Below are 17,164 nucleotides of genomic sequence, written 5' to 3'. Positions count from 1 at the left end.
ACTAATGATAATAGCAATAATAGAGAGCATTTCTAGAACGATGGGATATGAATTTTCATATGGAAAGTTTCTACTGAACACAGAGCCCAAATAAGTAGACAAAAGTCAAAACTTTAACTGCGAAATTTCAGAGTAGTGTGGACAAAAGATGCTAGTAGCTTCCAAACATGGAAGAAAAATAAAATGTCATACAAAAGACTGGATCCCAGAAAGCCCCCAAACCTGACACAGCAAGCTAGGGCTGCAATAGGCAATGGGGAACAATGGCTTCTCCCCAAATGGGCGCTCTAGCCTCAGGGCTAGAATAACGATATTTTCAGACATACAGGATCTTACCATTTTTATGTCTTATGCTTCTATTTTTTTTTCTGGAGAAAGTGCTGTAAAATGACCGTACCCATTAGATTCAAGAATAGAAAGTTCTCAGGAAAAATGAAGGAATGAAATTGTTTATCATGCTGAGTGAAATGAATCGGAAGAAGAGGGACAGACATAGAATGACTGCACTCATTTGTGAGATATATATGTGTGTGTATATATATATATATATATAGAGAGAGAGAGAGAGAGAGAGAGAGAGAGAGAGAGAGAGAGCGCACTGCACTGTCCTCCTGTTGTTCTTCGATTTGCTCGAGCAGGCCCAGTAACGTCTCCATTGTGAGACTTGTTGTTACTGTGTTTGGCATATCGAATACGCCACAGGGAGCTTGCCAGGCTTTGCCGTGTGGGTGAGATACTCTCGGTAGCTTGCCTGGCTCTCCGAGAGGGGCGGAGGAATTGAACCTGGCTCGGCCAGGCCACAAGGCAAATGCCCTACTGCTGTGCTATCTCTCAGTCCCAGCAGCTGAGGACCTCTGGAGCCAGCCATGGCCATGCTGGGACCACTCTCCACACGTCCGGATGGGCCTCATGCATGAAAGAACTGACAGAGGAATCCAGGCATGTGTGTCCCGGGGCTGAGGTCTCCAAGCCTACTTGGATTGGGACTGGGCCTTCTCCACCCAGACCCCCCATCTTCCAGTAGGTAGGCATCACACCCACCAGCTGCTGACAGCGTCAGGTTGGTCCCATCAACGGCCAAGATGCAGAGACTATAAAACCCATCTCCCGGAAGTGCGCGGCTGTGAATTATCTTTCCTTTGGAGAACCTGGCAGGCTACAAAAAGTATCCTGCCCGCATGGCAGAGTCTGGCAAACTTCCCATGTGGTACTCAATATGCCAAATACCAGTAACAATGATGGGTCTCATCCTCCTAATCCTGAAAGAGCATTGAAATGGCTCTTTTAAAATCTCAGGGCTAGGTAGAAGGAGACGTTACTGGTGCCTGCTCGAGACAATCGACAAACAACAGGATGATCGTGATGATCATCTAATACACAAGGACAGTAGAAACAAGGGCCAGGTGGTAGAAAGCTAGCCACAAGTGGTAGAGGGAGGGCAGTTAGGACAGAGAAGGGACCACTATGACAATGACAGTTGAAAATGATTCACATGATCATTCTGGACAAGAACTGAGTGCTGAAAGTAGATAAAGGGACAAACATAATAACCTCTCAGTGCCTGTATTGCAAACCATAAAGGCCAAAAGGGGAGGGAGGGGGGGTAGTGAGAGAGAGACACAGAGAGAGAAAGAGAGACAGAGACAGAGACAGAGACAAAGACAAAGACAGACAGAGACAGAGAGAATGGTTTCTGTCATAGAAACAGGCTTGGTAGGGAGGAGGGGTATTGGTGGTGGAAAATGTGCACTGGTGAAAAGACGATCCTGTAACATTGTATGCCTGAAACCCAGCCATGAACAACTTTGTAACTGCATATCCACAGTGATATGGGTGAAAAACACAAGAGTTTGCAGGGTGAAAGCAAGTCAAGGCTGACCGCTGTGCAGAGAGCAGCTAATCTAGATTGGAGAGAGACTAGGAAAGATTCTGGGACTAGTCTGGCGGATAATCTGTCCTGTTGAAGAGAAAAGAAAGGTTTTTGGTGATCAATGAGTCTGGGCACCGCTCAGTTCTGAGTACAGAGCAATCTAAGTGAATTTTAAAGTAAGAAATCTAATTTCAAGGAAAATAGTTGCTGGTGGTGAGCAGGGCTGTAATGGGGAAAGTGGAGTTGTTCAATGGGCACAAATCTCAGTTACACAAGATGAGAAAGTTCTGGAACCTTTCTGTAGAGCTCAGAGAAGGGTTTTACCATATACACTGCAAAGAAGGGGAGGGGAGGAAACTTTCACCAGGGATGGATATTTTTTCTTACTTTGATGGTGGTGCTGTTTTCACTGCTGAGTTTCCAAATCCAAGGTCAGCAAATTTTGATACCTAAATATATATCAATTTTACCTCAAGAAAACTGTTTTTAGGAGGGTGGCACTGGTTTCACTACTGAGTTTCTATCTCCAAGGTCGGCAAATTGTCATACCTAAATATATACAATTTTAAGAAAACTGTTTTTAGAGTCAGAAAGAGCTCAAGGAGCTGAGTGCAGGGTTTGCACATGGGAGCCCTGGGTGTTCAGGGACCCTGTGAAGATAGGGTCCCTGAACATTCAGACAGGGAGAAACTCCTGAGCACCACTACATATGGATCCAAATAAAAATAAAATAAAAGATTTTTAAAAATAAATCATCTTCACTTATGAAAAAAATTAGAAAAAAAATCACCTAAAAACCTAAATACTAAGTAGTGACTTTACAATAAAAGAGTGACAATATAAAAATAGGAAGGCATAAAGTGTGAAATTGTGTGTGTGTGTGTCTGTGTGTGTGTGTGTGTGTGTGTGTGTGTGTGTTGAAGGGCAGATAATAAGAACACTAAGTCCAGAGGAGTAAAGTATACACCCAGCATGGGGTTGATCCCAGCATCGGCACCACCCACCCCTCTTATCATCACTGGGGCACACCCAGCTGGGTTTACTCTTGGCTCTGTGCTCAGGGATCACCCTTGGTAGGGTTCAGAAGACTCTATGAGATGCTGAATCTTGACTATGTCAGCCACATGCAAAATAAGCACCTTACTTGGCTATCCTATCTTTCCAGGCCCAGCAAGAACTTTCTCAAATTGTCCCAAGAAGAACTGACTCCTCTCTCCTCTTTCCTCTCTTCCCTGACTTCCACCCCGCTCTTAGATTCATCCCCCACTTCTGTCTGGAGTCAAAGGTAAATGCAATCACTGTCCTCCAGGGCAAACCCTGACTTCAGCGACTTCCACCTCCAGGGACCAACACCCCCCACCCCCCGCCCAGGCCAAGTCTGCTTTGCCATTCTGTAGCATGTATCTCTGAATACATATTTTCTTTAGCAGTTAGAATAATATGTTTTCTTTAACAACATGAAAAGAGACGATAGATGTGAGGGTCTCCAGATCTGACCACTCATCACACATGCCAACCTCCTACCACCACGCCCACTTCCTTCTCTCAGTGACTCCAGCTGTCTGCCTGCATGTGATAAGCTTTTTCGTGTTTGTTCTATGGCTAAATTTTCAGTGCTCAAATGCTTTGATCTCTCTCACTTGTGCAGAACAAAGTAGCATGCTGAATAATTCCAATAGTTATTTCCTGTCTTCGTTACATATTTTAGCTAGCCATAGCATCTGGGAATAAAATAACCTCTTTTGAATGGCATATCTTTGGTGCATAATTTAGTAACCCACTTGGAAAAGGTAAGTTGATGACATGGACTAAATTTGGGAAGTGCAGGTAAAAAAAGTAAACCTGGCCTTCAAGGACCTTCTTAAAACTGGGACTGGGACTCTTTCCATCGGTTCTCAGAGCAGTTGTTTTAGTCCCTGTGGAATAAGGCAGTTGAATTGTGATGTCTCAAATCCTCCCAGCCTTATCCTAACATTGGATGCACAAAACTCTAAATCTGTTGCATGTTTTCCAAAATTGGGAACATTGGGTTCTACGCTTTGAGAATTAATTGTGGAAGCTTCATCAATTGAGAAAAAAAAATGATCAGTTCCTTTTTTTTTCTTGGGACCTCCTTCTGCATTTCTGGCTCTCTCCCTGATGGTGATAGGAACCCTAAAGCTGATGTGGGGTTCAGGGGCGTCACTGGAATGTACCATTCCATAAAACTTTGACAAGATTGCAGATTGTTAAAGGTGAAGTCTGTTCCTTCCTGCTGCTTCGAGGTGTGTCATCACTTGGATTTTCTGCCTAACAAAAACTTTTCTTCCCAACACTGTTGCAGTGATTTGCATACACAGTCAGATTCTAGATCACGGCTGTTTTCTCAACTCTCTAGTGAGAAATTCACAAAATGTGCTGCACGGAACACGAATTCCACCAAATCTTGGGAGGGAAAAGGTGTATGTTTGAGGAAACAGTGGCTTAAACTGCTACCCAGGTGTCTTCCACTGAATATCTTCTCAGATCACTTGTTGTGTTGTTTACTCGGTGAGAATCTCTTGGAGGAAAATCCAGATTCTTTTTTTTGTTTTTTTTTTGGGTCGCATTCAATGACATACAGGGGTTACTCCTGGCTCTGCACTCAGGAATTACTCCTGGCAGTGCTCAGGGGACCACATGGGATGCTGGGAATTTAACCCAGGTCGGCCGCATGCAAGGCAAATGCCCTACCCGCTGTGCTATCACTCCAGCCCCCAAAATTCAGATTCTTAAAACTTGAGGCCAGGAAGTCTTCCCTTATTGGACCCTTTGCCTCAGACTCGGACTCGTGCCATGTACCTACTTTGGAACAGTGGCTGCAAACCATAGCTGTCTTAGTATTTTTTGAATGAGGGGCTATATGCATCGGTAACAAGTCAGAGTCAAGGCCCAGTTGTATATATATTAGTATATATTAGACATAATAGGTAGTCAATTAAACAACAAATATTTCAATATTTTGCCATAGGTTTCGGGGAACAAGGTGCTTCAGAACAAGAGAATAAACTACCTAACAACCAAAGGTAACATGGAAAGGAAGCTTGGTGAGGTCCTGCTTTGTGTTGTTTTAAAGTAAACAATATTTGGGGAATAAACTTGGGGAGGGTGTTTGGGCCATACCTGGGGGTGCTCAGGAGTTACTCCTGGCTCAAAAATTATTCCTGGCAGTACTCAAGAGACCATGTCGATACTGGGGATAGAACCCTGGTTGGCCGCATGCAAGGCAAATTCCCTGTCCACTGTATTATCTCTCCAGCCCCAAGATTCTTTTTAAACGGAGCACACCGAATAGTAAATAATACTGTAAAACATTTTAAATTGCCTTAGATCTAATATTAACTCCATGAAATTAGAGGCAGATATTTATTTTTAGGAACAAAACAACTATTGTGAAGGAAGCAGAGGTAAATAAACTGCCCTGGTGGTTCTGACTAGAATCTTTGAACTTTTCTGTGATCTCAAAAATCTTCATGAAGAGATTTTTTTTTTCTTAAATAAACGAATCTGAAATTTGCTTCAGTTTGTGTTCGCCTCATCATCCTAAGCCCACCTCTTCTCTCTTGCTCTAAGGACCAGACTTTCTCCTGCTTCCTTCTTCCCCTTTTTTGGTCTCTGGTAGCTGTTGAGGCTCCAGTATTCCTCCCTAGTAGCTCATTCACAGCTCAGAATGTTCAGCTAGCTAATGATGCTGCCCTTCAGTGCCCACCTCTCTCTGTCCCCCATCCCACTTTCTACCAGCCCCCATGCACCCACGCCTCGATTCACTTCCTATCGAAATGGCAATGCTTCTCCTGTTTCAAGTTAGAACTCTTTTCTCAGGAAAATGAACCTGAAAAATTTCCTTGCCCAGAAAGCAATACTTTTCATCTTTTCATGGGAAAACCAAGTTCTAAATGACCTACAAAATTAGAACCCACCCTTTTCTCTATGAAATTCCAACCACTTCCATTTAAAGGGGAAAAGTTCATATGTTGCAAATGGAATAAACTCCTCATTAATTAAAATGCTTGCAGGGTGGCTGATCCACATAATTGAATGTTTTAATTAAATGAAGTTTCAACCGCCTTAAAAAAATACATTAGAGTACATCCCCCACTTAGGACATAAAGCATTGAGGATATAATTTTATTTTTTTACTCCTGAATTACAGATATGTTTCATCCATAAATATCTGAGTATGGAGTATGTCCACATTCAAGTGAAAGAAACAACTGAGCTGGCCTCACTTGGAGTTTAATCAGATGTCAATGTGAATGGTTGTTGAGTTATCTATATTCATCTCTTACACAAAAGATAACTTGTGATACTAAGTCTCTTGTTGCCAATAGAGAGTAAGAACTCATAAAGGATTGGTGCAAAGAGAAGGAAATATCTAAGGAAGAGTTTGAAGCAAGCACCTAACAAAACATTTCAAGGACCTACCCTTTCATCACACCTCTCACTGGCTCTCAGGAAAACTCTAGAGGCATATGTAGTATTTCCAAAGAACTCAGGAAAGTCTGGATTTCTTACCAAGAAGACCACGCAAAGAAGATGAGTAACAATACAACAACTTGCTGAAGAGCAATGGGCTTTGCGACCCTCCCTCACCCCAATCCTTCCCCACCTCTGGCTTCCCATATGCAGAGCTTATTTATAATTTCTAGGTAAATTTACCTCTCCATACAGGACTCCTGTGTCTTCTATGTCTGTCTGATTGACATATTAGAAAAATTCTGCAACCTTAGTTGTCTTGGAAGCCTAGCATCTGTTTGCTTCTTGGGAAAGGGTTCTCATTTTAGAATCCCTCTGCAAGAAAGCCTGAATCTCCAGCACAAGCAACTGCTTGCTTTCGACAGGATCTTTGCTCATTTACATAGAAGTAAATGAAGCCATTTCTCCGGAGTAACCAACAGTACCGGTTCACTCATCATCACTGCTCAATAATTCAAAATTATTTCCATTCTTTCATAGTCCATGTTTAGAAATAAGAACTTTTTATTCTTTAGATTTGCTCAGGTTGAGTTGAGGTTGTGATATTTGGCAACTATAACAGATTCCCTTTTGTTGAAGAGCTGGATAAAAGCTGGTCTCCAAGGAGCTCAGATAGAGAAGGGAGCACCAAATAAACGGTGTTGGGAGGATCCTCCCAGGATGGGAGAAGCATGCTGAAAGTAGACTATAGACCAAACATGACTGCCACTCATTGCCTCTTTTGCAAACCACAACACCCAAAAGGAGAGAGAGAACAAAAGGGAATGCCCTGCCACAGAGGCAGGGTGGGATGGGGGGAGTGGAGGGTGGGAGGGATACTGGGATCCATGGTGTTAGGAAATGGGCACTGATGGAGGGATGGGTATTTGATCATTGTATAATTGAAACCCAAGCACGAAAATTTGTAAGTCTACAACTGTACCTCATGGTGTCTCGCTAATAAAAATTTTTAAAAAAAAAAGCTTGCCTCCAACTCAAACACATTAAAATGGAAATGTTTACTTATATAGGCAATATTTTTATCTTTCTTAACTTTTCTCTCCTACATTGAAAGACAGAGAGATGAGGTTCTTCTAAAAGTGGTATGATTTTAAGGCCACTTTGTTGAAAATTTCTTTAATCTTCATGTGTAAAAAAGGCATTAGTTTAATCAATGTCCCTTAAAGTGCATGCTCACATGGTCCTCCTGTTGTTCATCAATATGCTCGAGCAGGCCCAGTAACGCCTCCTTCGTGAGAAATGTTACCGTGTTTGGCATATCGAATACATCATGGGTAGCTTGCCAGGCTTTGCCGTGCGGGCGAGATACTCTCGGTAGCTTGCCAGGCTCTCTGAGAGGGGCGGAGGAATCGAACTCAGCTCAGCCCAGCCGGCTGCGCCCAAGGCAAACGCCCTACTTCTGTGCTATCGCTCCAGTCCATGTGCGTACTCAGTGTTACCAAATATAAACAAAAGCCCAGTGTAATAATTTAATCTCAGCCATGACTCAGAGAAATCAAACTTCTGTTTGGAAATAATAACAATTTAATGGACAAATAAAACATTATCACAGTGAACAAAATATTGAAGCATTTCTTTTTTCCATTCAATAGCATGAAGTTTTTGTTGTATACTTAAGACTTTTAAAAACCAAATTTACTTAAACAACCAAGACTATCACAGTACACAGAAAGACATAAATTTAGTACTGCAGACATTATGCTAACAAGCAAAATACATAGTACCCATATGCAGAGCTTTCTAGAAATCTGATACTCACCCATTTAATTGATGTTACATTTCAGACAAAGTTGATGTTTTTTTTTAAAAAAACCTTATAAATATATAAATCCAAACCACAAAACATCTTCTAAACATTACATTCAACTAAGTACAAATGGAAGTTTGGGAATTGCATTCATATGCTATCTTAAACTAGATTGTGTGAAATCATTGTGTATTTAGCTTTATCTTGGAACTTACATCCATCGGGCCACATACCCTTTTCTGTCATACTCACCCTGGGCACAAATATTCTCAAAGTTAATGTTTATACAATAAAACCAAATTTCTATCCTAGAAATAAATGTCAATTTTCCTGCATAAGGAGACTGGAACTGACCCACTGCAACCATATTGCACAACAAATATTTCATCACAAACATGTTAAAGTTGTTTTAGTAATACCCCTTCCTAAGAGTCAGAACTTTCTTAAATGTTAATCACCTGTCAATGGGTTTTAGAGACTGAAATTCTTTTTCTCTCCTTGGGAGTGGGTACAGGGAGCCTATTCTCTGAACAGACATTCTATCCCTTCAAACCTAAAATCAGCTAGAAATTTCTTCTCGTAAATATGTACATTCAACTTCACTCCTATCATGAAAAGAAGTTCGTTAAATCAAGTCGCATAGCTTAAGTTTTTATTGAAAGTAAATAAGCCCTTGAAGTCACCAACGTGGACTTGAACATGACAGAGAGAACTACAGAGTCCATGCCCTCCGCCAGCTCTGACCCCGCCCTGCAGAGCCTTCGCCAGCAGAGTACCAGCTCACCTCTCGTCTCCTGAAGCTCAGCCTCACATATAACCCTGAACCTGCCATTGTAGAATAACTCAGCAAGGCGCAGCCAAATGCACAGGCTCCCAGCACTTCAAACGGTGAGCTCGAACAGCTGGTGAAACGCTGAATTACAATTCAATAACAAGATGCAATGGAAAATGGGGAGAAGAGGAAATCTTCAAAAATGGAGAGCAACTAATTTAAATGGAATCTCAAAAAAGATAAGGGAGTGGGCTGACTGAGTGAGAAACCTGAAAATTCTTCAAAACCCAAACATAAAAAAAAAATTTAAAAAACCCTAAAATGTTTTAAGGAAAGGCTCAGAGGAAGATTTCCCTCACCAGTCACTGCTGGGCGAGAATATCACAGATGACCAGGGAGAGAGAAAATTAAATATGAGGAAAGGGTGTGTCCCCAAAGCACACAGCCTAGTCTGTCTCCAAGTTTGCTTTGGAACAAATGTCTTCATCTTTTTCATTCTCTCCTGCAATGTAGCAAAACAGGTACTTAATTGAAACCAGGAGAGAGAATGAGGTGGTTTCCTCTTGACGATGTAGACCATTCAGAGGGCACATCAGCTAATAGAGCAATGACACAGTAGGGGGGACGAGTGTGTTGGGGTGAAGGAGCCCTTTTCAAACCCTTCTTAGAACTGCTTTATTCTCATGCCCACTGTGTGTGTGTGTGTGTGTGTGTGTGTGTGTGTGTGCATGCGCGCACACGGGAGCGCGCATGTGTTGGGATGTGCACCTTTTCAAATTCGTGTCTTAGGACTCTGTCCTACTGGTGCCCACCCTCCCGGGGGGGGGGGGGAGCTCTGGATGATTCTAAGAAGAGAGATCCTGCCTTCCTGATCTGCCACAAAGACCCTCCAACAGCACAGCAGCGGGCAGCCCCCACCGAAAGGCTGCAGGCAGGCTTACCGAACTTGGCCACGTTGAGCTGTTTTGCTAATAATACCTAGGTGAAAACGAACCACTTCGCGCTTCCCATAGGAAGGAAAACCAGTTGAGTGGCTATTCGGAGGGAAAACAGAGCACAAACATGTGCTTGGCTCACCTCCCCTGACGGACACTCTCCGTGCAGAATGGAAAAGAAACAGTCCGTGGCACGGGTGGGAGCTCACTTCCAACGTGGCCGCTGCATGAGGAACGACAACAACAAAAATCAAACCAAATCAAACCCGTCCTGGTTCACCTGCCAGCTAAGAAGAAGGTGCCATGCAGTCCAGAAACTCGTGGCACACACACTGGCAGAAGCCGTACACCATGAGAATCACCAGGCTGGAAGGGACCAGGCTGACGAAGACCACCCCCAGGGTGACCTTCTTGGACACCAGCAGGTAGATGCCCAGCGGTAAGGAGCTGAAGTAGAGCAGGCCCAGCAGCCACACCAGCACCCGCAGGGACGTCTGGAAGAGCAGCGACGTGCAGTTCCACACGGTCCAGTTGTGCGACACGGTGGTGACCGAGTCGAAGCTGGCCGGCCGGTAGAACTCCACGACAGGCGTGGAGCTCAGGGACGGGGAGCTCTCCCGCTGCACTTCCATGATAGTGATGACCAGGCAGTTGGACGACGTGTGCGAGGGGCTGACCAGCGAGGCCAGCCGCTTGGGGGTGAGCAGCAGCTCGGTGGGGTTCTCGGGCAGGCCCTTCTTGCCCTTGGCCCCGCAAGTCAAGTTGACCAGGATGTTGTTGTCGTCGGGTAGGCTGCTGACCTCGTCATCCGGCAGGCAGGTCTCGAAGCGGCAGAAGGGACAGACGATGACGCCCGGCGGGGAGTCCCCGAAGTCCAGGATCTTGTAGAGGCATTTGGCGCACACCCGGTGGCAACACTCCAGCACCTTGGGCTTCCGCTGCTTCAGGTTGTAGCGGTTGTAGCAGATCTTACACTCCAGCTCGTCGGGCACCTGGGACTCGGCGCCGTCCTCCAGAGGTTGACTGGCCATCTCCAGCATCGGGTGGGGGTGGGGGTGGGGGGGCTGGCGGTCCAGGGAGGGGGGCACTCAAGGAAGGACCACGTGGGTTAAGGCGACCCTCTGAGCATCACATCATCCGAGTCGGGCAGAGACGCATGGACGGCAGCCAGCGGGGTGCGTGGAAGCAGGACTCTTCCTGGCATCTTCAGCCTTGGCACAGACTCCCCATTCGGAAAGGCTGCCTGTGAGGTCTGCAGAGAGAAAGAAGAGAAGCTGAGGGGGCGAACGGTACTTCCCCAAGTGCCCTCTAGGGTTTCCTGAGCTCTGATGATGGGGCTGGGGGTGGAGGGTGGGGAATGGGCCACCACACCTGGCAATGCTCAGGGCTTATTCCTGGCCCTGTGCTGGGGGCTCACTCCTGGTAAGGGGCTCAGGGGACCAGATCTGGTACAAGAGCTGGAACTAGGGCCTTAACCCCAGCACCATCAACCCCAGCACCATCTCTCCAGCCCCAAGCTTCAACAATTTTTAGAAGCAATAGGTAAAAAAATCTTTTCCTCTTTTCACACTCATGTGCCCCGGGGACAGAAATGCTATGGCCAGGCTTAGCACATTCTGTCCACAAATATGATGATAAAAGAGTTCCCGGAGGGGAAGAGGTGGGGTGATGGGTGTAAGAAAGGGTGATGGACTTTATTTTTAAGAATAAAAAATAATAAAGGTATGAAGAATCTTAATATAAACACACTCAGGTGTTACTGGTTGGCTGGCTCCCCGGATATTCCGAAGGGGCCATAGGTGAAAATCACACAAATGGGGGGCCTTGGAATGAGACTGGGGAGGCAACCAGTAGGACAGGAGGCCACAGGAAGGAAACCAGGCCAGAAGGGGCCCATGGCTCGAAAACAGTTGAGAAACTGCTCTAGACCACTGTGACTATGCTAGATATAAAGATTTTTCAGTCTGGAATTTACATCATATTCTGGCCTTTTTGAAAACAGAATGGGACAGGAACCAGAAACATATATTTTACAATAAAATCCATTCAATATAGACAAAATAATTCAGATATCACTGGTATAAACCACTTATCTAAATACCCTCCATGGTGCTAAGAAATACACCAAAGGAAGGAAGAGTTAAAAATAAATGTTTTATTTATTTATTTATTTATTTATGTGTTCATTTGGTTTTGGGGCCACATTCAGCAAAGCTCAGGAGTTACTCCTGGCTCTGCACTCAGGAATTCCTACTGGTGGTACTCGGGGGACCATATGGAATGCCAGGGATCAAACCCGGGGTTGGCCACATGCAAGGCAAACACCCAGCCTGCTGTTCTGTCTCTCCCACCCCAAAGAATAAATGTTTTTAAAAAGTTTCCAGAAAGCCCCTGGGTGGAGATCAGCATGTGCTTAAATACAACACACTGATCTCACTTTCCCAGTGTAAAATTGTCTGAGAGAAGTGTCTTTTATAATTCGTCTATTCAATTTCCAACTCTTTATTTCAATATGAGTCTTGAAAACCACCACTGCACACACAACATCACTCAAAGCAGAATGAAGCTAATGACACTGGACATGTTTGTAAGCATGATTAATTGTCTAATTCCCAAGAAAGGGGAAGCAAGCCCAGGTAACCCACTCAGAGTTACACTTCCAAACATGCAGAACCAGACATGTGTGGCAGTCAGTAAACACTCTAGGTTCACCTACATGCCTTCTTCATTTCTTATGAATTCCCTTTTGATAGTGAACACAAGATGTAATACAACCCACAGGCCTTCGTGGTGACCCTAAGTTCTGCTATTGCTCCTCCTCTGGATACATGGTTGGTGGTTGATTTCATGCACAGTCAATTCTCCACTATTAATGCACTAATGGAAGGGAATAGAATTGTGGAAAATCTGCACATAATCTTTATTTGCTTTATTATATGTGGGGTTTTATTTGGCAGTAGACTTGTCTTAAATGATATTTTGCTTGGAAAAATATCAAAATGTGTTTGAATTTCTGAGCACACCCAGAAGCAATCCTGGCAGAAGGCTGCCATAATAATTCTGAAAAGTAGAGTGCCACTATGTTAGGATTTAAAAATTGTGTGCATCATTATTGCCCTAATAGAAAAGAAGCAGTGGGTGGCAAAACTTGAAGATTTTTTGAAATATGAATAGCTGGCTTATAAATATATATTATCTTCCCTTTATTTATGACTTCAGCTAATTTTCTAGTTGACTTCATATTGTTCAAGAATTATAATAGACACTGGTGGAAAAATATTCTTAGTAGGAAAAGGAAGTCAGTCAATCATAGGATTTCTGGTGTTGGCCCAAAAATGCATGTTGGGGCCCACAGGGATAGTTCAGTAGAGAAGGCAATTTCCTTCCATACAGCTGACCCTGGCTGGACCCTGACACTACAAATGGTCCCCTGAGCACCACACCAGGAGTAAGGAGTAAGCCCTGAGCACCATACTGAACCAGGAGTAAGCCCTGAGCACTATCTGGTGTGGCACAAACTGCACTCCCAAAAAAGATATAATTTTAAAAAATAAAGTTGATTGTATATGAATGAATATATTTCAAAATTGCTACTGTAATCCAATTTCTGTATTTCTATATAGAAATTAGCTTACACAAAAAGACACAGATATAAATATTAACTCTTCTATACCTTTACCTTTCATAAGTCTTAAAGATTTTCTTCACTGCCCCGCTCACAATATGCTCAGGCCACTGTAAAATGTGGCTGCAACTTGCCCACAATTCTATACAGCTAGCTTTGTGGCCTCCTGTGAGATGAACAAGTTCCAGGCTTATAGTCAAGAAACGAAAAGGTATTGTGTTGGATTATAGTTCTAAGCATTTTAAGAAGTAACACTGGTTTGTCCTTTCTTTCTCCCTCTCCCCTAGCAGGGAACTTAGGTTTATTAAATTACACCCACCACAGTGCTCCTGAGGCACACCTACTTCTACTCCCAATCTTATGTGTTTATCTTTAACCCTTTCTTTGTGCTCTTCTTCCCCAATCTGTTAATCACAAATATCCCTAAACCAGACACTGTAACCTGTAAAGTCAAATCTTCTGAGGGCTCTGGATTTTTGTATATGTAAGTGAAATATTGCTTTTCTCTTTCCTTTATGTCCGCTGATTATCTTATTTTATTTTTAATTTTTATTAGTGAAACACCATGAGGTACAGTTGTAGACTTAGAAATTTTTGTGCTTGGGTTTCAGTTATACAATGATTGAGTACCCCTCCCTCCACCAGTGCCCATTCTTCACCACCACTGATCCTAGTATCCCTTCCAACCCCATCCCTCCATCCCACCCTGTTTCTGTGGCAGGGCATTCCCTTTTGTTCTCTCTCTCCTTTTGGGTGCTGTGGTTTGCAAAAGAGGCATTGAGTGGTAGTCATGTTTGGTCTATAGTCTACTTTCAGCATGCATCTCCCATCCTGGGAGGATCCTCCCAATATCCTTTATTTGGTGCTCCCTTCTCTATCTGAGCTGCCTTTTCCCCCAGCGTGTGTGGCTGGCCTCCAAGTCATGGTACTTATCTCGGCTATTCTTGGGTGTTAGTCTCCTATTTTGTTACTTTATGTTACCCAGATGAATGCAATCTTTCTATGTCTGTCCCTCTCTTTCTGACTCATTTTGCTTAGCATGATACTTTCCATGTAGTACCACTTGTCTATAAATTTCAGGACTTCATATTTTCTAACAGCTACGTAGTACTCTATTGTGTAGATGTACCAAAGTTTCTTTAACCAGTCATCTGTTCTTGGGCACTCAGGTTTTTTCCAGATTCTAGCTATTGTAAACAGTGCTGCAATGAACAAACAAGTATAGATGTCACTTCGACCATACTTTTTTGCCTCGCTGGGATATATTCCCAGGAGTGGCATTGCTGGGTCAATTGGGAGCTCAATTTCTAATTTCTTGAGAATCGTCCATACTGTTTTCCAAAAGGGCTTAACCATTCGGCATTCCCATCAGCAATGAAGGCGGGTCCCTTTCTTGCCACATTCGCACCCACACCAGTTGCTTTTGTTCTTTTGGATGTGGGCCAGTCTCTGTGGTGTGAAATGATATCTCTTTGTTATTTTGATCTGCATCTCCCTGACAATTAATGATGTAGAGCATTTTCTCATGTGTCTTTTAGCCATGTGTATTTCTTCTTTGAGAAAGTTTCTGTTCATTTCATTGCCCCAGTTTTTGATGGGGTTGGATATTTTCTTCTTGTGGAGTTCAACCAATACTTTGTATATCCTTGAGATCAACCCCTTGTTGGATGTTTATTGAGTGAATATCCTTTCCCATTTTGTAGAATGTCTTTGTATTTTGGTCACTGTTTCTTTGGAGGTGCAGAAGCTTCTTAGTTTAAGATAGTCCCATTTGTCTATCTCTGTTTTCACTTGCTCCTTTGATTATTTTAGAGCAATGTCCTTTGTGTATAGACACAGGAAGATAGTTAATGCTATGTTTTTGTAACATGGAACTTAATTGACTCTAAATAATATTTACTCCTGGGCATCCATCATATTTACTTTTCTTAAGCCCCAGTTGCCCGTACTTCCTAACACCCCACAAATGGGGCACATTGACAGACAAGGATCAATCCAGGGCAAGTTATAAGATACCCTGGCATGGAAAAGGGACATAAAAAAGTATAATAAGTTAAGAGCATGATCATGGAACAAACTCTGACATGACTTAAAGAGAAGTGACTGAATAAGGACCCTGCTGGGTTAGGAAAAACTGACCTGGCCTGAGGACTGTAGTCTGGGATATATAGCAAGATGTCCCAAGAAAAGCAACCCTTTAAGCTTAATATATCTCTTGCGGCATTCATACAAAATGACTAGAAATAGAATTAAGAAGTAAATTTAATATGGTTTAAATGGATTACTAGCAAAGGAAAGGAGAAAGCAACACATCCTTAGAAGGAATTCCACCCTTGGGATCTCCTACTAGGAATTTAGAGTGCTGGAGCCACTAGATGAGACTCCATCCTTTGGTGAATTTCTAGAAGAACTTCTCCTGGAGAAAAAGCCTCACATCTGTTCATTGTTTATGATAATGTTCAACCACACCTATGGGTAACTGCTACCCCCTAACCCTTCATGATTTCTTTATAACTAATGCTGTGAGACTTGAATAAACAGCCACTGATTACCAACCAGTCTGGTGACCCCTGTTGTCTCATTTGTCCTTCATCAGCTAGCGGGGGTGGGGGGGATGGTGATCAGTCCAGAACACACCAGGGAACTCTCAGCTTACCATGGGACAGTGACCCCAGAACAATGACAGTATTGCATCTCTCTAGCCACTTCCTGACCTACCTGCCTTCCCTAACCTAATCCTGTGAAGGTCACTGGGAATATGTTTGCTGGAAACCCCTATTTATCCGACACCCTGAGAGGAACCACACACAGAACAGAACCCTATCCAAATGGCCCATGTGATATTCTCTCTGCAGCTATGATCCTTGAACACCTCTGAGCATCCAAGATGACTGGAGCAGATAGCAACTGCAGAATTCGCCATCGTGATTGCCTCTATCGGCACCACAAGAACTAGTACATTTGAAATTACATGAGAAAGGAAAAAAATCGTATAAATATATGCATAGAAAATACCAGAATTGGAGAAATGTTAAGTATTTAGGGATAATATATAAGCAAAAATTACATCTCAAAACACAGAAAGCTATCGTCTACACATAGGAACACCAGCAAAAGCTCTGTGTATGTGAACATATTGTAGTATATTTGTTAGCATTGGACAATCAACTGGCCACATCAGTGCTTTCTGTACCAAGTTCCAGCTAGTTGAAGAGTTGCAGGAATGTTGGAGGTTTGGCTCAGCCACTAATTCTGGTTTAGTGCAAACCTAAACTATTATATGCTTTGTCACTCTTTTTTTTTTTCCTTTTTGGGTCACACCCGGCGATGCACAGAGGTTACTTCTGCCTCTGCACTCAGGAATTATTCCTGGTGGTGCTCGGGGTACCATATGGGATGCTGGGAATCAAACCCGGGTCAGCTGCGTGCAGGACAAATGCCCTACCTGCTGTGCTATTGCTCCAGCCCCGCTTTGTAAATTTTTGAGTTATGGTTTCAAATAAAGCTTCTCTGTGTCACAGAAACACCATCAGGCCTCTGAGGCTGTTAAGAGAAAGTTGTCTGTGATCATAGCGCTCATACTTGTAAACATTCACCTGGGGAACTTCTTGGAAACAAAGACATTGCTGATTGTTCCTATATCCGATCAAAAAGATACCTACTTTAATTCCAGCAAGGCCACTGCACCAGCGAGAGAGTTTTCCTGACTGGGGGATCGGCA

General features: G+C 43.4%; 1 protein-coding gene across 1 annotated transcript; it reads right to left on the bottom strand.

Moving 5' to 3' along the window:
* Window positions 1–10,093: 10,093 nt before the first annotated feature.
* RNF182 (ring finger protein 182) lies at window positions 10,094–10,880 on the bottom strand. The gene has a single exon (XM_056132477.1). It carries the CDS (start codon window positions 10,856–10,858, stop codon window positions 10,106–10,108), a length of 753 nt encoding a protein of 250 aa, XP_055988452.1. The 5' UTR covers window positions 10,859–10,880; the 3' UTR covers window positions 10,094–10,105.
* Between the last annotated feature and the right edge of the window lie 6,284 nt (window positions 10,881–17,164).

This window comes from Sorex fumeus, unplaced genomic scaffold, assembly GCF_029834395.1.
Source record: "Sorex fumeus unplaced genomic scaffold, SorFum_2.1 ptg000094l, whole genome shotgun sequence".
NCBI classification, from domain to species: domain Eukaryota; kingdom Metazoa; phylum Chordata; class Mammalia; order Eulipotyphla; family Soricidae; genus Sorex; species Sorex fumeus.
The sequence above is the reverse complement of the archived record's forward strand: the minus strand, read 5'-3'. Positions and strand labels throughout refer to the sequence as shown.